Consider the following 22,634-nt stretch of genomic DNA (forward strand, 5'->3'; position numbering starts at 1 on the left):
CCCGCTTCCGGCGACGGGCCTGAGCTCGCGCGTGCGCACGGGGAGGCAGCCCTGGGTACCGCGCATACGTCTCTCTGCACGAGGTGAGAGCGAAATGGAGGGTTCGGCTTCCACCCCACCCTCGTCCGCAACCGCAGCCTCGGCGTCCGCTCCAGCGACCCCGGCGTCCGTGGAGCAGCTGGACAAAGGGCAGGTGAGCGGCCTTTTGGGGCGGGGAGGCTCGGAAGCGGGGTGGCCGTGGGCTTGTGAGGCGCGGGGTGCCGGTGCGGGCTCCGCGCCCCCGGAGGCGCCCCCAGGAGTTTTGGGACGGTCGCTGGGTCGCGCTGCGCTCAGCTTCCCCGCTCCTTCCTGCGCGCGGGGAGGCGCCTGCCGCCCCCCCCCCCAGCCCTGCGGCCTGCCCCCCCCCCCAGGTGGATTGCAGGTGCAGCCTAGGGTTCCGCGGTGAGCTCCACCTGGCTCTGCTTGCCTACCGGTTGACTTGGGCAGGTCGCTTAATTCTGCAAGCCTCAGTGACCTCGGGTTTAAAAGGGCGTCTGCTGGCTTCCGCTCCTCCCCGGGATCAGAGGAGGCAAGGCCCATCAAGCGCTGTAGCCAGCGGCCTGGCACAGAGTAAACGCTCAGTGAATGCCGATTGTGGTGTGTTGCGCTTTTCCCGGGATTGCTGCCTTAATCATCCAGGGCCCGGGAAGCATGTTCCCACCTGGCGCGGTGCCTTCACGTGGGACAGGCTCGCTTCTGTAGACGCGTGCTGAGCGGATACTTAGGTGGTTTCTGATAGAGTCTGGTCCCAAACTGTAGGATCCCGATACAGACGGTTGTGGAGGTTGCCTATTCGAATAGAATTTGAGGAGGAAAAAAAGGCGGGGAGGTGGGGGCAAGTGCTAAATTGGATTGAGATTTCGTTTATTTGTGTATCTCCACGTTGCAGATTAGAAAGGCAGTGGAAGCTCTGTTGGCACATTCCAAGTCCAGGAAAAACGCGAATGGATTGCTTCTGAATGAGAATGAAAATTTCTTCTTAATGGTGGTATTGTGGAAGATTCCAAGTAAAGAACTGAGGGTCAGAGTGTAAGTTCTGATTTTCTCCTTTGCCCTTGTTATCTGTTCCGTCATTTCTAGTGGAAACTTTGCAAACTCAAAATATGAGTTGAAATATGTAATTGTGCAAAAAAAAAAAAACCACGAATTCCAACATGCTTAACTTTCCTAAAAATTTCACCAGTTTTTTGGGGCTGGTGGACAGTTAACCTAAGCAGTACTACTGAGTCTGAAACGTGGTTTTTAGAATAAATTAGACTGCTTTGTATTTGTATAGATTCTGTTATCTTTCCGTATCATGCTAGTTCCAAGCTAAGTCCTGAGGTCCTGGCGTCACTCCTTTGTGTAAAGATGATTAAAAACTTGGCAGAGAGCTCCTTCTGGAAAACAGACCCCTGGTGAGCACACATTCTTACCGCTATGGGACTCTGAGGTCAGAGATGCCTTCTCTGCAGAGTTGCGAGACTTAGCAAATAAAAATTCAAGTTATTTTCTTTTCTTTAAGATTTATTTATCTCTTTTAAAGAGGAAGAGAGCAAGCAGGAGTGGGATGGGCAGAGGGAGAGAGAGAATTGTAAGCGGACTCCGGGCTGGAGCAGCAGAGCCTGATGTGTGGGGCTCCGTCCCACAACCCAGAGATCATGATCTGGGCCGAAACCAAGGGTCAGATGCTTAACTGACTGTGCCACCCAGGCACCCCAAAATATAATACAAAGATTAAAATTTAACTTGTGCTGTTTTCTATCTGGCTCCCCTGCCTCTGTGGAGTCTTTCATTTCCTGAGTGTCAAAAAAAAAAAAAGGCCAGGTGTGCTGAAGAAGGTATATTGGATAGATGGTTTCTTTTCTTTTCTCTGAGTAGGGACGCTGGAGAATGATTAGAAATTGGAAAGACTCTTGGATCCTCAGATTTTCTATTAACTGATGATTCCAAACCTGCCCCAGCCAGTTTCCTTAGTACTGTGTTCCGTATCCCATACACATTCTTTATTGCACACCTCTGCTCAGGCAGTTTCTCCTTTCTGGAAAGCCCTGTCACTTTCCCTAGGATGTTTTCCCCACTCCTGACCTCGCGATGATTCGTGCGACTTCCCGGCTCCGTATCACTTCTCATCGTATTTGGCAAGTCATGCGTGTTCGCCTCTTAGACCAAGGAAGGGTTTCCTCAGAACACATAGGCCTAGGAAATGAGTGAAACCTTTTTCTTAAGATTTAAGACTCAACTGTAATAACACATGTTTGCTGGTCCCTGTTGGTCTGCTCCCTGTTTTCTGTTCAGCTCTTAAGGAGTTAACGTTGTTTATGGATCCCAGAGTTTTCTGCAAGGTAAAGTTCTGAACCAGCACTGTCCTGATGAAACCTGATTATTCTAGCACGTTATAGTACATGTGCATATTTAACGACATATAAAATAATAATGACCTCACATGGACTACTTTGGGTGACTTTGATTAGGTTTTAACTCTAGTTATAGCCCACGTAGTAACTGATACTTTGTTTATTCCGGGGGGGGGGGGAGCAGAGGGAGAGAGAGAATCTTAAGCAGGCTCCACACACAGGGTGGAGCCCAGTGCAGAGCTCGATCTCAGAACGCTGAGACCCTAACCTGAGCCAGAAGCAGGAATCGGACGCTTAACTGACTGAGCCACGTAGGTGCCCCTAATTGATATTTTGGACTCTGGGTATTTGTGATGAGTTACTTGAATCTTAAATCTCTTCTTCATACCATTGAAAACTAGGTTTATTTTTTAATGTTCTTGGTAGAGTATTTGCTTAAATAGTATGAATGAGGGGCGCCTGGGTAGCGCAGTTGTTAGGCGGCTGCCTTCGGCTCAGGGCGTGATCCTGGCGTTCCAGGATCGAGTCCCACATCGGGCTCCTTTGCTATGAGCCTGCTTCTTCCTCTCCCACTTCCCCTGCTTGTGTTCCCTCTCTCGCTGGCTGTCTCTATCTCTGTTGAATAAATAAATAAAATCTTAAAAAAAAAAAAATAGTATGAATGAAGTTTGTTGAAATGACTGTATTATGTATTCCATGGAATAGAAACATACACTTTGTCTGTTATAATGCTTTCCTCCTCTATTGCATGTCTTTGTTTTGCAGGTCCTTGCCTCATGGTATTCGATCAGATTTAACAGATATTTGTTTACTTACCAAGGATGAACCCAATTTAACTCCTGAAAAGACAGAACGGTTTTACAAGAAGCTTTTGAACAAGCATGGAGTTAAAACCATTTCTCAGGTCAGGAGTGGTTAATATTTTCAGGACAATTAAAAGATCTGATTTGGTCTTTGAAGTGATAAGTAATACATTCCTGTACTTCCTAGTAACCTAGTATTTCTTTCCTAGAGATTTGATTTTTATTTATTCATTCATTCATTTTAAAAATGTTATTTTTAAATAATCTCTCCACCCAACGGGGGGCTTGAACCCACGACCCTGAGATCAAGAGTCACATGCTTCACCGACTGAGCCAACCAGGCGCCACTAGAAATTTAATTTTTAATTTAATTTTTTCTTTCTAATTTTCGTTGGCTTAGTAGGACGTGTTCCATCTTCTCCATGATGGATGAGCTGTTAAGGTTTCTTGACCTCACAGCTAATGTATACGTCAGTCTTTTTTTTTTTTTTTTAAGATTTTATTTATTTACTTGAGAGAGAGAGCACACAAGCCAGGGGAGAGGCAGAAGGAGAGAAGCAGGCTCCCCACTGAGCAGGGAGCCCAATGCGGGACTCGGTCCCAGGATCCTGGGATCATGACCTGAGCGGAAGGCCGACACCTAGCCGACTGCCACCCGGGAGCCCCATCAGTAACTTTTATATCTTGACTAGTTTATACAGGATTGCTCCATTAGGTCACATTGGCACTTCCAGAACATTCCCGGGTTTGCTTGTGACTTGGCACTTCCCGTAGTGGTTTGTAGTTGTTGGTGTCCTTTCTTTATGTGGCATCCCAGCACATCGGTCTCTGTGTCCCCAGCGGTTAGCCCATGCCTGGCCATGCTCGGCACTCTCCACGTGCTCACTAAACTGTGGCTCTGGGACATTTTAAGATCCAGACGCAAGTTACTGCTTGAGTATTATTTCTTCTTTTTGTTCCTATTCTTAACTTTTTGTGTTTTTCCTCTTCTTGTGTTTCCTAGATTATCCCCCTCCGAACTTTAAAAAAGGAGTATAAAGCCTATGAAGCCAAACTCCGCCTCCTGGGCAGTTTTGACTTCTTCCTTACTGACGCGAGAATCAGGCGTCTCCTGCCATCCCACCTGGGGAGACATTTCTATCACAGGAAGAAGTAAGTTTCTTGGCAGTAACTGGGTTTGAGCAGCGCGAAGTTCATAGATGTATATACATTCTGCTGCAAGCCCCTGCGTGTTCTTACAGAGTTCCGGTACCTGTAAACCTTCTGGCCAAGAATTTATCCAGCGAGATCAATGAATGCATAGGTGGAACGGTCATCAACATCTCTAAAAGTGGTTCCTGCAGGTAAGTCAAGGGTATCAACGTGTGCCTGTGTCTAGTCTTATATTCATTTGATAGTAATTTTTTAACAAGGTCGTGTTAATGAAACCGGATCCTTCTTTTATTTTTTTTATTTTTTTTTTTTTTAAAGATTTTATTTATTTATTCGACAGAGATAGAGACAGCCAGCGAGAGAGGGAACACAAGCAGGGGGAGTCGGAGAGGAAGAAGCAGGCTCATAGCGGAGGAGCCTGATGTGGGGCTCGATCCCAGAACGCTGGGATCACTCCCTGAGCCGAAGGCAGACGCTTAACCGCTGTGCCACCCAGGCGCCCCGGATCCTTCTTTTAAAACTAACGTCCATCCTTAAGAAGTATCTCATTCTCTAGAAAAGTGCCGTCCCATAGAACTTTCCACAGTGATGGAAGTGGTCTATATATGGCTAGTATTTACCGTATTGGCTAGGGCACCTTTAGGTATTTCGGAAAACATGGAGGACAAGACTAATGCTTAGGGAACGTCAGCGGTTCTGGGCTTCTGTGTTGCCCACTACAGGGAAGATCCCCTCAGTCTTGGCTTAGCTTCTTGTTCAGTGAATTCATTATCCGTCCTGTCTTACCATGCTGTCTGCTGTCTCTGTGGTCACACTGACTTCTGATGCAGGATGCCGAGCTGCGTGGAACTCCCACACCCAGCCCCAGAGAACAGGAGAGACCTTGCGGGGTGGTGATGGCTCCCCGGGTGGACAGGGCATGTGGCTCCACCTTTTTATTAGGCCGAGGGGCCGGTTAAATTTGAGTGCTTGGAAGTTGAGCAGGAGGACGGGACTGTTAAACATACTCAGAATCATTTCGAAACATAACCTCCTGCCTGGGGCATCTGTGGTATGGGGATGGCCAGCGGCCCCTCCTGAAGATACTCCAGGAGCCTCTGTGTACCCAGGGACTGCCAGGATGGCTAGACTCTGCTCCCCAGGGCGGTTCTGGGGTTGTCCTCTGTGTGCAGGTGGGCGGTCCCTTAACTGGGTGTAATGAAGCAGCTGAGAAGAGTTGGTGGTCAGGCCCGGGCCCGACTCTGGTTGTAGGCGGATATCAAAGTCGTGGCTCATGGGAAGTGGTTCGCTAGCAGGTCAGAGGCCTGGGGGCCTGGGATCGATGAGCAGCTGGGGGGGGGGGGCGGTCTCCCCTTTTCCTTTGGGAGAGTTGTGGGCAGCTAGTGGACAGCATAGACACCTGAACCATTCTTTGCTCTCCTTTCACACCCACCTTCCTCCCGCTGTCCCTCATTCTTTTTCTTTCCCTCTCTCCCATCCCGTCCCCCTCCTCTCTCTCCCTCACTCCTTGTCATCTTTGCATCTGGGACACCAGGGGTGTGCATACAGATGGCAGTGAGCACACAGCAGGCAGAGCTCTGGCTTCGGCTGGGGGAGGTGACAGCACTAGCCCCTTCTCATCCTCATTCTGTGATGCCCAGCAGACCATGAGCCTGCCTTCCGGCTCCCACGGTGGGGAGGATGGGGGCTGGCAGGAGCAGGGGACCCCATGGCTGAGCAATAGAGGAACTCTCTACTTGGCTTCTGCCTGCACCCTGCTTCAGCTGGAGGGATGGTCGTGCCCTTGGCTGGAAGACACTGTTAACACAAGGGACGAGAACTGTTTGTCTTAGAGGATGACAGCTGGGTCAGGGCAGGGGTACAGTAAAGACAGAAGCATCCCTCCTAAGGGTCTTTCCTACCGGAACAGCCCCTCCTCAGGAAAGCTTGAGGGCCGACTCTGTGACCTGTGTTTTCTAGAATGAAGGTAGAACTTCCTCTGGCCCTGCCCACTGACCGATAGGCCTCACAGGGTTAAGTGCAGCCCCTCCATCACCACTTCACAGCGTAACGTATTTCAGGAGCAGGCCATTTCTAGAATAGGAAAGATAATAATCTCCCTTTAAGATATATTGAAACTGGGATGCCTGGGTGGCTCAGTCGGTTAAGCATCTGCCTTCAGCTCAGGTCATGATCCCAGGGTCCTGGGTTCAAGTCCCACATCAGGCTCCCTGCTCAGTGGGGAGCCTGCTTCTCCCTCTGCCTCTGCGCCTCCGGCCTGCTCATCCTGGCTTGCATGCTCTCTCTCTGACAAATAAATAAAATCTTCAAAAAAATAAAAATAAGATAAAATAAATTGAAACTAAGTGAAATAAGTTAATCAGAGAAAGACAATTATCATATGATCTCACTCATGTGGAATTTAAGAAACAAAACAGAGGATCATAGGGGAAGGGAGGGAAAAATAAAACGAAATCAGAGAGGGAGACAAACCATAAGAGACTCTTAATCATAGGAAACAAACTGGGCTGCCGGCGGCGAGGGGGTTGGGGGAATGAGGTAACTGGGTGACGGACATGAATGAGGGCACGTGATGTAACCAGCCCGGGTGTTATATAAGACCGATGAATCACTGACCTCTACCTCCAAAACTAATGATAACTCTGTGCTAATTGAATTTAAATAAATCAGTTGTGTAAAACAACTGCAAAATCAAATAGTGACACCCTAAAGATTTTAGGGTTTCTACCTTAAGCTTTTTTTTTTAAGGATCACGTATTTATGTTTCTCACATACCCTCCTGTGCTTCTTGTGAAGCACTGATTTTTTTTTTTAATCTTTGTGTCTGATATTGTATTAAATTTCAGTACTATCCGCGTTGGCCACACCGGAATGGAGGTTGAACACATCGTTGATAACATCACCACCGTGACGAAGAGGCTTTCCCAAAAGTTGCCAGAGGTGCGGTCTCACAGGTGCATCTGTTGATTGTTCGTTAAGAAGAAACGGACCCCGGACACATAATACCGTTCTTGTCTGTTGCAGAAGTGGGAGAGCGTGAAACTCTTATATGTGAAAACTGAGAGGTCCGCTTCCCTGCCCATCTTTTCCTCGTTTGTCAGCTGTCAGGATGAAGCCAAGGGAATATGCACCCCCAGTCAGAAGAAAAAGGTGAGTAGAGTTGTAAATACCGGGTAGGCTTAGTCACAGGCGTAAGCACGGCCGAGGGAGAGGAGTAGATGCCCTTCCTGCCTGCCCTTCAGTGGTCGCCAGTGGCCCTGCTTTTGCATACGTCGATCCCACTTTACAGATGAGGTCCGTTAGCAGTGGTGTGAATAAAGCATATCGAGGTACAAATATCTTGGGTTTATTGATACTTGAGTTAAGTGGCCCAAGGAGGCTCAGCGGGGGCCTGTGTAGTGGCAAGAGGAGCTAAAAGAAAACCAAAATCTAGTTTTAAGATTTTATTTTTTATTTGTCAGAGAGGGAGGGAGAGAGGGGGAGAGAGCACCAGCAGGAGGAGCAGTAGGTAGAGGGAAAAGCAGGCTCCCTGTTGAGCAAGGAGCCCGGTGCGGGACTCGATCCCAAGACCCTGGAATCATGACCTGAGCCAAAGGCAGACGCTTAACCAACTGAGCCATCCAGGCGCCCCCAAATTCTAGTTATTAAGAACTTTTTTATGGGCAAAATTTGCAGTTGTGTTAGGCTAACGGATAAGCTCTCAGTTTGGGTTTGTAGGTTTTCATTGCTATTGGTACTGTTGCAAAAAAAAAAAAAAAAGCCAGCACGAGAGAGAATTCCGGTTTTTTGCTGTTTGTTAGATCAGCCTCCTAGTTTGCAAAGTCTTTAGCCGTGTTAATTGCCTTCAGTGGGTTTTTAATTTGGATCTTTTCTTTTTTTTTTGTACTTCTAGAAGTTGTGTGTTTTCTTCTTTTTCGAATTGGCTTTACTTCTTTTACTTTCTTATTACCTACCTACAAATGGTCCTCCAGTTCCCCACGATTCCTGGACCACGTTAAGCATTACCGTTCTATCATCTAATCACTCGCGTAGCACCGAGCTCATATCACAGCCGGTTCTGTGTCCCTCCTGGCTCCTTGTGGACCTGGTTGTCTCCGTGTTGTGGTCGTCGCATGGGGAAAATGATTTGTAGAAATAGTTTGCCGTGTAAGGTAAAGATCTTTCTCTAGAAGATTTCCATTTGGTTCTGTTGCGTACCTCGGGGCCCTGGGGCTCCTGAAAGCACATCCGAGGCTGGAGATTCCCTGAATGATTCGGAGCAAACCATGCTGACTCTGCACAGCTCTGCTTCCTGTTCATCTTTACCCCGAGAGTGACTCCCTGGCCTCCCACCTCATTGTGGGGGGCTCCTCTTAGACTCCCTGCCCGGTGCGGACACTGGGGTTGGATTTCTCTCCATCCATCCGCGCCCGCGGTTAAAATAAAAACTAGGGACTGGCACATAGTCTTGGCAGAATTTGCTTCTGGGCTCACTTACCCACTGGGTCCTTGTTTTTAATGTCTTGCAGGTAGTTGGTTCCTTGACGTCTTTAGGGGGAAAAAAATTTTTTTTTAATATATTTTACCCCACTTTTTAACTTATTTTCATTGGGAAGATGACCCAAAATAACAGACTGCTGTTATCAGAAGCAAGAAATCCGCATCTTTTGCCATTTGTCAGCAGAGTCATTTGAGGACTTGGTGAACGTGTTGCTGGTTAAAATGGAATCGGACCCGGTTATGGATGTTACTGAACAGGGCTCTGTGGTTAGGATAATGGACTTCTCGCTGACGAAGTGTTTCACTGTTTTCAGTTACAGCCCCAACCCTGAAGTAGGGGAAAAATGATCAGTTGTGGGGGTTTTTTGGAACTGTTTTATTGAGACGACATCATCGTACTCCACAATTTCGGATAATTCTTCAGTCCCCCATAAGCGAGATCCACTCTCACGGGATTTCTGGCTGCAGCCGGGTTCTGAGTCCCGACGTGTAATTCACAGAGTGGGCATCTTCGGCTGAGTTAAAACCAAACCGGAGTTGACGCTCACGTGCTGGTAGTGGGGTTGGTTTGCTCGGAGGTGGTTCAGATCGAGGCACTTTACAGAAGCTTAGGGTGAATCAGAGCTGCAAGTCCTGAATCTATGCCATTTCTTTGCCAACAAGTGTATCTCTTACTAAAATTAGGCTTGGGGTTTTGTGTGTGTGTGTGTGGTTTTTGTTTTTTTTTTTTTGTAGGAAGCAAAGAAGAAACAAAAACAAAAAGAGTATCGTGAAAAACAAAAAGAGAAGAAGAAAAACAAAAGGCTTGTGAAACAGGCTGGAAAGTCTCCGTCAGCCCCGAAGAAGGAGGACGCAGACCCCAAAACTACCGGTGCAGCGGCGCCCAGCCCTGTGCCCTGGAAGGAGGAGCCGGGAGCGCGAGAGAAGAAGGAGGGCAGTAAAGGAAAAGCTCGGTCTAAGGTGCAGGACGATTCGGAAGACGAGATCCCTCTGCTGGTACCGATAGGGAACACGCCCGCTAAAGGAGGCGCAGAGGTATTTTCATTGATACTCATTAGAATTGTTGGAAACACTGCCTGTGGTTTTAAACAGCAGGCTGGGGCAGAAATGTGGGCAGTGGTTCTGTTGCTGACGGTGAGTCCTGGATCCCCACGTCATTAGCCTTAGAAAACTGCGCAGGGGGGCGCGCCTGGGTGGCGAAGTCGTTAAACGTCTGCCTTCTGCTCAGGGCGTGATCCCGGCACTCCCAGATCGAGTCCCACATCGAGCTCCTCCGCTGGGAGCCTGCTTCTCCCTCTGCCTCTCCCACTCCCCTGCTGTGTTCCCTCTCTCGCTGGCTGTCTCTCTGTCACATAAATAAATAAAATCTTTAAAAAAAAAAAAAAAAAACTGCGCAGGGCCAGGGAGGGCTTGGGTGCTGGGTCCCGAAACCTCTCCAACACCCCACCTCTGTTGGCTCCTGAAATCTGACTGCATGGGTTTCGCAGGATCGTTTAAAGGAATGGAGTTTCTTAACTTTCTGGTTCCTTGGTACAGTGTTTCCTCGTTCTCAGTGTCTATCCAGCTGCCAGGAGAAGGCCTCTTGAACATGACGGGGCAGGAAAGGGGGGACTAAGAGCCCGCAAGTGTCCCTCACTGTGACAGCAACCAGCACAGCCTCAGCACCTGGGAGTGACAGCCCCAGGGCTAGCCCTGCCCTTGACCGATTTGGTGTTTTATCCGATAGCAGCAATCCTTAGAATCATCAGGGTGTTGCAATTTTCATGTTCTGGCAAAAGTATTCCTCGTAAAGGTGCCCCCAAGTGCTACTGAGTGATTAAGTCTAGTTGAAGTTAACACAAAGGGTCAGTGTCTCACCTGGAAGCGTCGTAGGTGTTTTTACAGAAAGCACACTGTGTTGGTTAGCGCGGGACGGGGTGTCATGTGGTGGAGGCTAGAAAAGCATAGCCGACTGGGTGGTGCGAAGCTAGAACCGTAGAAGCGTTCGTGCCCTTTGAACCCAGCTAGGAAAGAGGACCAGGATGGTGACATAGAAGAGTTTCATTGTCGTTCACCGTAGAGGCACAGGGGAGGACACGTCATGTACCCTCGCGGTAGTTTTATGAATAATTCGAAATGGTGTTCAGTAAGGAAATACAGTGCTCTTGGGAGTACTAATGAAGTTACTGGGGAAAGGGCATAACAGTTGGCTCACATTCATTCACTCACTCACTCATTCATTTATTTTTAAGATTTTTTTTTTTTAATAGAGAGCATGGGCGAGGGGTGGGCGCAGAGGGAGAAGCAGACTCTATGCTGAGCAGGGAGCCCAATGGGAGGCTCGATCCCAGGACCCTAGGATCATAACCTGAGCCGAAGGCAGCGCTCAACTGACTGAGCCACCCAGATGTCCCAGCGTTTGGCTTTTATTTTATTTTATTTTATTTTTTTTCAAGATTTTATTTATTTATGTGACAGAGAGACAGCCAGCGAGAGAGGGAACACAGCAGGGGAGTGGGAGAGGAAGAAGCAGGCTCCCAGCGGAGGAGCCCGATGTGGGACTCGATCCCAGTAGGCCAGGATCACGCCCTGAGCCAAAGGCAGACGCTTAACGACTGCGCTACTCAGGCGCCCCAGCGTTTGGCTTTTAAATACATGCACGCTTGGGGGGGAAAGGTAGTGAGTAATAGGTAGTTAATACTGTGTGGTAAACTTACTAGAGAATTTTGTTTCTTTTATTTCTTATGTTTTCCAAATTTCCTGTAATAATCCTGTCGCTTTATATTTACTGAAAAGCAAAGTTTTGCTTTGCTGGCTGTTTTTGTCCCTCTAATCTCCCATATGGGACGTGTCTGTCACTAGAGTGCTGTCCAGCAGCTGTCATTCGGGCTGCTGCACAATCCCGGCCTCCCGGCCTCCAACACTCTCCCCTCCAAGAGCCTTTCAGGACCTCCTGTCCTCACCCACAGGCAAGGAATTTACAGCGAAGGTTGAGAAGAGTCAGGTTTGGGGCACAGGGCTCCCTGTGGTGCTCCCAGTGAGCGCTTCCTGGCATCCCTAGCAAAGGTAGAGATGGTTCTCTGTTGGTTGGACCCAGAAGAGCAGCACCAGGGTCCTTGCTATAGTCTTTAGTAACAGAAAACAGTTGCCTTTCCAAATGCCTTCGAGGCAGAAGGCAAAGCTATCCCTCACTTCATCATATTGGGGTGTCTGTTCTGGGGGTGACATGATAAAGATGACAGCTCTCGGAGTGACATCGTTAGGGTTTGTCCTCCCTTGGACTTAACTCTCTGCTTTTCCTTAGGTGCAAAAACACGCCACAGGAAAGAAGTCTCCAAAAAAGAGTCCTGCTCCCAAAACACCCCGTGGGAAGAAGAGAAAGGCCTTTCCAGGTTTGGAGACCCCGAAGGCTGCAGAGCCCAAGACCCCAGGCAGTGGTCTGGGGAAGAAGCCAAGAATCAAAGACGATGCAGAGAAAGGAAAAAACTCTTCACTGGGGAAAAAAGACCCAAGACAGATGACCAAAAAGCCAGGGGCCAAGTTCTTCACTACTGCTAGTAAATCTGCGAAAAAAGCTGCCCGCACCCCCAAACAGTGGCCCAAGAAGCCCAAAGTACCCCAGTCGACCTAAAAATCAAGAGACTCAAGCAGAAGGAAGCATCCACACTCCACGAAGAGCTTTTTAAAAACGCCAGGGTCCCGAGCCCCATGCCATGCAGTCTTCTCCGGGAGTGAGGCCCAGACTTAAGTATTTTTTAAAACCTGCTCAAGTAATTCTGACGTATGTTCGTGCGTGTGAGAACCAGTAGTTTTGAAGTAAATCATTTTTTAAGTTGCTCTTCTGTGCATTTGCTAATAGGACGGGGGGAATACAGTGCTTGTCTGTGCTTCTCTGTGGCGGTTTATCATTAAAGCGCACCATTGGCTCCTGAGCAGACTGTCGGTCTTCCCTGTCCCGTTGGTTTTACTTGAATTCCTACGATGTGGTCCTCTTCCCTGTCTGCTTCCCACCTTCGCTCACCTGGCCCCATTACACTAGTTTGCGCAAACCCTCCGAGAGCCTGTCCGCAGGCCCGGGATGGGCTCACTGCTGGACATTCGGCTGTGGAACTTAGGAGAGAGTCTTAGTGGGTTTTGGGAAGGGCCTTTGGGATCAGAATAATTGATTTCGGTGGTAGTCCGCCACAGCTGTGGGTCACTGAGTTAGCGTGCATTCGGTGAGGTTCGTTACCAGGAAGCCGTTTCCGGGGGCCCTGAGTTGCGTGCTGCCCCCTAGAGGCAAGAAGTCCATGCCCGTCTTCCTCCAGACCCCTCCACAGGCAGCATGGACTTACTCACCGGTGGACTGCACATTTTGGATGACGGTCAGATAGATTCCGAAGCAGTAAATGACTCTCGGGGTACTCAGCCTCTCCCTGGATTTGAATGGGGTTCACATCCGCGGCGGTAAGCGATGGCATCCTGTCCCGATGCACAGTGAAGCACGCTTTCCAAGAGCACGTGGTTCAGAAACAAGTCAAGGTTCAGGTGATCCTCCTTCAAGTCAGCAAAAGCTTTTGCTCTTTAGTACCACAGATTAGATGGTAACGTCAACTTTTTAAATCACGAAAGCCTCTCAAATACAAAATTTTTCTAATTCCGGTGGCCTCGTAGGCTTTCGAGTATGCGTTCAATGTCGAGGGTGCGCGTAACCGATGGGGACGCGGCCAGCCTGGCTTCACGTGTTCCTAGATGGAGATCTCAGTGCTGTTCTGCAGAGGCAAATTCCCCTACACGAGCATGCTGGTCTGCTCTCTACGGGACGTAATTTCCGGGGGGGATAGCCTTAATGGTTTTTTAATCCCAACCTCTAGCCAAATGAAGATTTTGCGACAGCGAGTGATCTTTGGTCTGCGGCTTGGTCCTGATTGAATGTGAGGCAGTCGTTCACCTTCCTGTTCTTTGTGCATCGCGTTCCACTCGTAAATTCTCCACGTTGGAAAGGCAGGTTGACTTCAGCTTCCTAAGCAGGATGCTCGTTTTTTTTGACCAGGGAAAGCCACAGTTGGGGAATTGGTGAAAATTCGGAATTGCAAGGAAAAGACACAAGTCAAGCTGGTAGGTTTCTAAGGCTCAGGCGTGATCCCAGCTGAGTGACAAGGCTGCGAGCCGTCAGTGGGCTCCCCAGGGGCCGAGAGGAGCATGGGAAATCTACAGTGAGTCCCGCTCTTGGGCTTTAAGAGGTGAGTACATGGCTGATGTTTTGTTTTTGGGTTTTTTTATGATGTATTTTTTAGAGGGAGTGTGAGTTGTGGGAGGGGCAGAGGGAGGAGGAGAGAGAATTTCAAGCAGATTCCACACTGAGTATGGAGCCTGACCTGGGGCTTGATCCCATGAGCCTGAAGCCTGACCGCAGCCCTCAGGCGCCCTGCTGAGTGTGTAAGGGTTTAAATAGCAAAGAAGTCTTTGGCAATTTTATTAAATATTTGAAGGCTCTGCACTACCTACATTTCTTTCTCCTTAAATTGCTACTGTTTTTTAAGCAAGTGGCTTAAGTCGGTTAAGTGTCTGACTCTTGATCTTAGTTCAGGTCTTGAGCTCAAGGTCGTGAGTTCAAGCCCCACATTGGGCTCTACACTGGCATGGAGACTGTTAAAAAAAAGTGCTACTGTTTTCTCTGTGTTAATAAGCACAGCATGGAGATTCCCCATGGGACTTCATGAACCATCAGAGGCCCTCATCAATCCTTGGGTTTTAAAGGATTTAACTCATGTGATGATGGACCACAAATAAAATTTGAGTTACAGTGATTATTTCAGGATGATGGGCTTGGAGAGTAAATGGCAACTATTTAGATGGTTTTATTTATTATTTTTAAAGATTTTATTCATTTATTAGAGCCAGAGCACTGGCAGTGGGGAGCAGGAGAGGGACAAGCAGACTCCCCGCTGAGCAGGGAGCCCGATGCGGGACTCGATCCCAGGACCCCGGGATCATGACCTGAGCCGAAGGCAGATGCTTAATGACTGAGCCACCCAGGCGCCCCCAAGACAACCCAGTTTTTAAAATGAGCCAAGGATCTGAATGGACGTTTGCCCAAAGATCTACAAATGGCCAACAAGCAAAGGAAGAATTGAACATCATTCGTCATCAGGGAACTGGAAATCAAAACCAGGAGATACGGCTTCACGCCGCTAGGATGGCTCTAACCTGAAAGACACCAACAAGACGGATGTGGAAAAAGGGGGAGGGGGGCGAAATAGGTAAAGGGGATTAAGAAGTACAAACTTACAGCTGCAAAATAAATGGATGAACAGTACAGTGTAGGGAATCGAGTCCATGCCCTGTGATAACGCTGTATGGTGGCAGACGGTAACGACCGTTCTCCCGGTGTGCGTCGCTTCGTGTATAGAACTGAGATCACTGTGGTGCACGCGTGACGCGGACATAATATTGTCAACTACAGTGTTTTTTAAAAAAAGACTTAATCTGCACTTAGTGCTGGCGCATACACAGTGCTTAATAAACACAGAACAGTGCGTTGAAAAACTAGGCAATCAGTACAAATGACGCAGAAATATTTAAACACATGAGTAAATAAGTGTTTAGACTAAATATTTAGGGGCCCCTGGCTGGCTCAGTCAGTGGAGTGTGTGACTCTTGATCTCAGGGTCGTGAGTTCAAGCCCCACGTCAGGCCTGGAGACTGCTTAAGAAAATAAATGAACAAAAATAAAGTAAATGAAATATTTCAATTAATAAACATAGTGGGGTGTTTGCTATTTATTATGAATGGGACAAAAACGTTACAGTACACACAATCTCTTTTCTATCTTAAAGTCTCTAAGGGCATCAAAAGACTGGAAAATACCCACACAATGATAATGTTATCTCTGGCTGGAGAATGCAGGTTTTTATTTTTAATTTTTTTTAAGATTTTTATTTTTAAGTAAGCTCCCCTCCCTATGTGGGGCTTGAACTCAAAAACCCGAGATCAAGAGTCGCTTGTTCTACTGACTAAGCCAGCCAGGCGCTCCTGTTTTTATTCTGTAGGTGTTTCTATAATTGACAAATTTCCCACAATGCACAGGAATTAGTTGTAAAAAAGTGATTGAAAAATAAAAGAACAATCACCAAAAAAATACATACGTATAGAAAAGAAGGTAGGAAAGAGGGAGGGAGGGAGGAAGGAGGAAAGGAAGGGAGGAAGGAAAAATGACCAAGTTTCTCTCTTGATCCTCGTGGCTTACAGAAAGGTTCCAAGAAATGGAAACAGATTCTCATCTGGTCCGAGGGCGCTCGTGAGCCCCGCGGGGGCAGAGTACTGGCTGACAGCAGAGCGAACACGACTGGTTTTTCCCCTCTCGTTGTCATTCCTCGCTAATTTACACACAGATATCCTGTTGTGTCTTTAAGACTTCATTTTTTAAAAAGATTTTTACTTATTTTGAGAGAGAGAGAGTGCATGAGAGAGCATGAGCGGGGTGGGGGAGCAGCAGGCAGAGGCAGAAGCAGGCTCCCTGCCGAGCAAGGAGCCTGACGTGGGGCCCGATCCCAGAACCCCGGGATCATGACCTGAGCCAAAGGCAGATGCTTCACCGACTGAGCCACCCAGGTGCCCAAGACTTCATTTTTTAAAAAGCAGTTTTGGGTGCACAGGAAAATGGAGAGGGAGGTGCAGCGACGTCCCACACACCCTCTGCCCCGTACGTGCAGGGCCTCCCCCATCACCGCGCCCGCCAGAGGGGCGCATGTTATCACTGATGGACCTGCACAGACACATCATTATCACCCAAGTTTACATCGGGGTTCACTCTTGGTGGCGTGCATTCTGGGGGTTTGCACACATGCATGATGACAGGTGTCCACCATTGTAGGATCATACAGAATGGTTTCACTGCTCTGAAAATCCCCTGTGCTCCACCCAGGCCTCCCTCTCCCCTCCCCACCGGCCCCCCTGGCAACCACTGACCTTTTTATTGTCTTCATGGTTTTGCCTTTCCCAGGATGGCATGCATTCGGAATCCTACAGTACGCGGTCTCTTCAGACCAGCCTCTCTCACTTAGTGATACGCATTTAAGTTTCTTCCTTATCTTTACGTGGATTGATGGCTCCTATCTTCTTAGGGCTGAATCATAGTCCGGATGTCCATCAGAAGATCGAAGCAGAAAGCCTGCTTCTCCCTCTCCCACTCCCCCTGCTTGTGTTCCTTCTAGCACTGTCTCTCTATCAAATAAATAAATAAAATATTTAATTTAAAAAAAAAAGAAACTTCCGTCTTCCTAGAAGCCAGCCCTTGTGAGTTAAGGCATCAGGACACTGGAGGGGTGAACACAGATTTGCTGGCACTCAGCTAGGCGCAACTCCTGACAATGTCTCCAGCAAAGAAGAACAACAGTTGCTGTTCAACCTTCTAATATTTCTGACTTGTAATACTTCTGTTTCTTCTCTTCCCCATTGTAGCAAATAATAATAATAATAATCACAATGTTGGAGCAGATGCAAGTTTATAATCAGAGGACAGGCTCTTAAGAAGGCAGTGGAAAGAACCCAGTGTCTGTCTTGCTCTAAATACACGATCATTACCTGCATAGGGCTACTGACTGTGACCCTGGGGGTAGCTGTCCTTGTGCACAACTCCTCTGACCGTATGGCTTTCTCTGTTAGAATAATATTGGTGACCACAGGCATTTTTGTTGTTCTAACTGGAGTGCCAGCTCCATGTGCAGTGAGCCAAATCTCAGAGCACTGCAGTGCGAAGGCTAGAAGCGGGAATTGGGGACACGAGTATCTGAGGTGGTACGGAGCGAGGGACCGACAGCCAGCACCCGGCTGTCATGTATGTCCTAACCTATCTCTGGGCTGCCGAAAATCTGGTTTTAAGTCCTGCGAGCATTGGTTTTTAACCTACAAGTAAAATTTGGCTTTTTAAAAGCTTGCTTCTGACTTTTTCCCATAGATCATCTTTCATGTCCCTTCTTTTTTACTATGCGTTTCGAGTTTTTGTTAAGAAATTTCTTTTCTAGGGGCGCCTGGGTGGCACAGCGGTTGAGCGTCTGACTTCAGCTCAGGGCGTGATCCCAGCGTTATGGGATCGAGCCCCACATCAGGCTCCTCCGCTGGGAGCCTGCTTCTTCCTCTCCCACTCCCCCTGCTTGTGTTCCCTCTCTTGCTGGCTGTCTCTCTCTCTGTCGAATAAATAAAATCTTTAAAAAAAAAAAATTTTCTTTTCTAAAGAAAAAAGGAAAGCCATCCTTCTTTAACTGTATCTTAATTACTTGTAATGGTCCTAAACCGAAAACCTAACTCTCCGTCAGTGAGGGAATCAACTGGACTCTCCCAATATGGGGAAAGCATATAAAAAAGAACAAACTATTGGGGCGCCTGGGTGGCACAGCGGTTAAAGCGTCTGCCTTCGGCTCAGGGCGTGATCCCGGCATTATGGGATCGAGCCCCACATCAGGCTCTTCTGCTATGAGCCTGCTTCTTTCTCTCCCACTCCCCCTGCTTGTGTTCCCTCTCTCGCTGGCTGTCTCTATCTCTGTCAAATAAATAAATAAAATCTTTAAAAAAAAAAAAAAGAACAAACTTGATAAATGGAATATGAAAATAATTATTCTCAATGAAAGAAGAGACAGAATACACTACTGCATGACGTCATATATAAGTAAATAGACTAACCTACGGGAACGAAAAGCAGATTAGTGGTTGCTGGGTAGAGCGGAGAGAGGAGTGTAGGTTACCAAGGGGCACGAGGGCACTGCTGGGAGTGATGGATGGGTTTTTCTCTTATTCATGCTGATGCGTCATTGCTATGGACACACTTCGAAAGTCGTCAGTGGAATACTTTGAATGTGTGCAGTCTTGCCCCTCGTTTCCACCTCCACGAAGCTGTGAATAAAGAAGCATAGAGTGCATGGTGTTAAGCAGTGTTTCCCGTCTTTGCTGACAGATTAGGAAGCCCTGCGTGCTGGGGAAAGTCTACTCTCCTGGCCCCGCCGCCCCAGCCCCTGCGAAGCACCAGGTGAACTGTGCTTTCAACAAGGGACGTGGGAAACACGGGTATAAGGTGGGTGGGCGCCGAGAAGGAGGCCTCCCTCGTCTTGACCAAACCGTCATCAGCTGAAGCCAAGTGAAACCACAACCATCAAGAGCCAGGGGGAAACCATCCAGATTCCCCGGCTTTTCACCCAGGTCCAGAACTACCGCATAGCGGTGTCCCACCAGCCTCTCCTGGAAAGAGTCTTCTCAGCCCCTGGGCATCTTCTAAGACTGGAAGAATTGGGGAAAAGATAAGCTGGTGTGTGAGAAAGGTTTGCCATGAGAACCCTTGTCACTCCAAATACCCAATCAAGACCCTATCTCCTGTGAGAGAAGCCCGAAGAGCTGTGTCTGGCTGTTGCCGTGGTGAAAAAGCTGCATTTAATGCCAGGTAGATCTAGCTACAATGTGTGTGTGTATGTAACCACATGTATACTTTTATATATGAAGGTAGTGGCGTTCTGAAGTCAGTAAAGATGCTCGTTTTCTTATTACTAGGTGAGGTCAGGATGTCTTTTGGGGTTCGTCGACCACCGCCATTCCTTAGATGTTTCTTGTTATACCCTCTGTTTTTCTATTGTTTTTATTTCTTTGTCAATGTTTATTGTATAGAAAGGTCTTAAATCCTTGTCTTCTATGTGGCTTTCAGCCTCCATTCCACTGTATCTAGTACCATCAGTACCAGAACTAGTCTAACAACCTTGAACGTTCCATTGAGCAACGCTGACACTCCCGTTAAATGCAATGTGTATCCTGGCTGTATACATATTCTTAAGCAAAGTCAGGACTGTGAGCAATGCCTCAATTCAGTATGGGTCTCTCTGGAATCTTCCAGAAGTTTGTGATTGCTTCATGGTAGTTATTGGGAGAATGAGTATGGAAAGGAAATTAAGAATATAAATGAACCATCCCTAACTTGCCAGCAAACTTCTATGCTCATGCTAACCTCTAGCCCTTTGACCCCATTAGCATTTTCAGGCTTTTTTTTTTTTTTTAAGTGGGCTCCATATTGGGTATGGGGCCAGATGTGGGGATGGAACTCACAACCCTGAGATCAAGACCTGAGCCGAGATCAAGAGTCTGAAGCTTAACCAACTGAGCCACCCAGATGCCCCTGTTTTATGCCATGAGGACACCTGATTCACTTACAGTGAATGGGATTCAAAACTTCACGAGAAAGCAATGTCAGGCGAAATGGGGAGATAGGTTCCTAGTTAACTTTTGACTTACCTTAACCTTAATCGTTTTCTTCTCATCTGTACAGACAAGACTCGTTATGATCCCAGCTGTTCAAGCTGATAACCAGAGGACCTGGTTGTTGAGAAAATAGCACGGAAGGTTTCCACAGAATTTTTACAAACGTACCTTTTTTTTTTTTAAGATTTAATTATTTGAGAGAGAGGGAGAATGAGCAGGGGGAGAGGCAGAGAGAGGGGGAGAGACAGAATCCTTCAGGCAGACTCCCTGCTGATCTCGGAGTCAGAAGCAGGGCTCGATCCCATGACCCTGAGATCATGGCCTGAGCCAAAATGAGCTGCTCAACTAACTGAGCCACCCAGGCGCCCCAAATGTATCTTTTCTTTTTGTTTTTCTTTTTTCTTTTTGGATTACTCATTTTGCTTTTGCAACTTTCTGCAGTGGCTTTCTTGTCTGATCACATACCTTTTTCTCTTGCAATGATACTGGCTGCTTCTGGAATTGTTTTTATTGTTACTGCAATGCTCACCTTGAATGACGCATGTCAAAAATCAAAAATTCATCCTTCAGCCAAGAAGCATTAGCAAATCTTAGAAATGCCCTATGGCTTAGAAGTAACTATTCCCGGTAGTACGAAATGGAAGCATCCACAGCAAGCACCTGACTATAGTTTATATTAAACTCCTATATTTTGGGGCCTTTGGACCTCCTTTAAACCTCTTCAAGCATTCTTTTAAGTAGAAATAAACTCTGGCTTCTAAGAAGCTTGTTATCTGAATTTCAGAATCTTCTCGTTCCCGATTGCTTCTGTGAAATCTCCATTTCTTCCTGCAGAAATGCTGTGCTCTCAAATTCATGTCAGGCGAAGAAACTAGTTACCGCCTGTGTGTTGCTGGACCTTCTCCCGTCACTGAAAACCCAACGGCTGCCTCCCATCCTGGCTCTTCGCGTGGCCTCCTCAGTTGTGAGGATGCACGTCTCAGCGTGTGTTGCTCTGCCATCTGTCTGTCCTCAGCTGTGTCTCTTGCTTGGGACTTGGTCTATTTTTCTGGTAGGTTTTGGCCTTCTCCTCGTTGGCCCTTCCAATAGTTCACGTGTCATTCCTTGTCTGTTAGAACTTAGGAAAATATCCTGGTCTGTCGCTGCCTTTAACTTCGTCTCTGCGGTGCTTTGCTCTATACCTGTCCTTTTTTCACGTAGTGAAAATAATCCATTTGTATTGCATTATTGCTTCTGATTTCATTCCTGAAAACAAAACTAGGACCTTAAATTCTTTTACTAAACCAAGCTGGAAAATAAGCTGGAGATGAACTGACTTGTAGCAAAGGGGGCTGGATCACAAAAGCCAAAAAGAGAACTTTGGGGAGGACCTTTAAAAGAGGGATAATTAGAGGTTCCTGGGTGGTTCAGTCAGTTAAGCCTCTGATTTTTGATTTTTAGCTTAGGTCTTGATCTCAGGGTTGTGATTTCAAGCCCTACGTTGGGCTCCACGCTGAGCATGGTGCCTGCTTTTAAAAAATAAGAAAAAAATATGGGCCGCCTGGGTGGCTCAGTCGTTAAGCATCTGCCTTCAGCTCAGGGCGTGATCCTGGCGTTATGGGATCGAGCCCCACATCAGGCTCTTCCGCTGGGAGCCTGCTTCTTCCTCTCCCACTCCCCCTGCTTGTGTTCCCTCTCTCGCTGGCTGTCTCTATCTCTGTCAAATAAATAAGTAAAATATTTTTTAAAAAAGGGGGATAATTAAAAAGAAAAACAGATGAATGAATTAGAAACAGAACCATGGCAGAAAAAAACCTGAATATCTATGACTGGAATAAGCAATTAGAACAATCACATAATTGGCAAGACTTTCAAAAACAACTAACCAGTAATTCCAATATCAAGAGTGAGGAAAGAAAAGCAACCGTGTAGATTAAAAGAACGCTGAAAAGTGTATTATCTTGGCAAATTAAGGAATCTATAGAAATGGGAATCTTTTTAGGAAGATCTACACAATAAAATTGACTCATGAAAATTAAGAACGAAATAAACAACTAACTTTGGGAAGAATTGAAAAGGCAGTTAATGATGTACCTTCAAAGAAAACACTATCTTCAGATAACATTGCTCGGATAACATCGCTGTGCGATTAATTAGAGCTTCCCAAGCGTTCTTATACAGAGAGTATAATCCAGATACCTGGTCCCCCCTCCCCCCAAAGAGCTCAGAAATTAAAAGTATGTATCAGTTTCATTTAAACATAGATGTGAAAATCTTTAATCATTTACTAAAACTCAGCAATTCATCACAATCCTAAGTCAGATGTTACAGGGAAAGCCTTTTCATGTGCAAGAAAAAAGCAAACCTCATGAGAAGTGCTGAGAGGTGTTTCCCTAACCCTGAGACGTGAGCACGATTCAACACGGCAGTGAAAGTTTCGCCTAAAGGAAATGAAGGAAGACAAAACGCAGGAAAGAGGCAACTGTAATTTGCATTTATGATTGCATGCCTAGACTATCTAAGACTTAAGTAATAACCTTTTAACTAACTTAAATTTAATTAGTCACATGTGGCAAGGGGCTTCTGTCCTGGACAGCATGGGTCCAGACCCATCGGCACACTGGACATCGTCACTTGCGGATCTCTTTCC

The 22,634-nt window shown here is 47.1% G+C and overlaps 1 protein-coding gene across 1 annotated transcript; it reads left to right on the forward strand.

Moving 5' to 3' along the window:
• Positions 1 to 19: 19 nt before the first annotated feature.
• Positions 20 to 12,720, forward strand: RSL1D1 (ribosomal L1 domain containing 1). The gene is made up of 9 exons (XM_045784059.2): positions 20 to 193; positions 929 to 1,068; positions 3,141 to 3,279; positions 4,182 to 4,330; positions 4,420 to 4,521; positions 7,177 to 7,270; positions 7,355 to 7,480; positions 9,545 to 9,844; positions 12,093 to 12,720. Exons 1-9 carry the CDS (start codon positions 95 to 97, stop codon positions 12,417 to 12,419), a joined length of 1,476 nt encoding a protein of 491 aa, XP_045640015.2. The 5' UTR covers positions 20 to 94; the 3' UTR covers positions 12,420 to 12,720.
• The last annotated feature ends 9,914 nt before the right edge of the window (positions 12,721 to 22,634 follow it).

This window comes from Ursus americanus, chromosome 2 (assembly GCF_024610735.1).
Source record: "Ursus americanus isolate L20-20 chromosome 2, mUrsAme1.1.p, whole genome shotgun sequence".
Taxonomy (NCBI): Eukaryota; Metazoa; Chordata; class Mammalia; order Carnivora; family Ursidae; genus Ursus; species Ursus americanus.

Bases quoted from the DNA above. Each gene is read 5' to 3' on its own strand.
- RSL1D1 (XM_045784059.2), top strand. From the start codon at position 95: ATGGAGGGTTCGGCTTCCACCCCACCCTCGTCCGCAACCGCAGCCTCG. The intron at 3,280-4,181 runs GTCAGGAGTGGT...TGTGTTTCCTAG, and splicing joins GAGTTAAAACCATTTCTCAG to ATTATCCCCCTCCGAACTTT. The intron at 7,271-7,354 runs GTGCGGTCTCAC...TGTCTGTTGCAG, and splicing joins TTTCCCAAAAGTTGCCAGAG to AAGTGGGAGAGCGTGAAACT.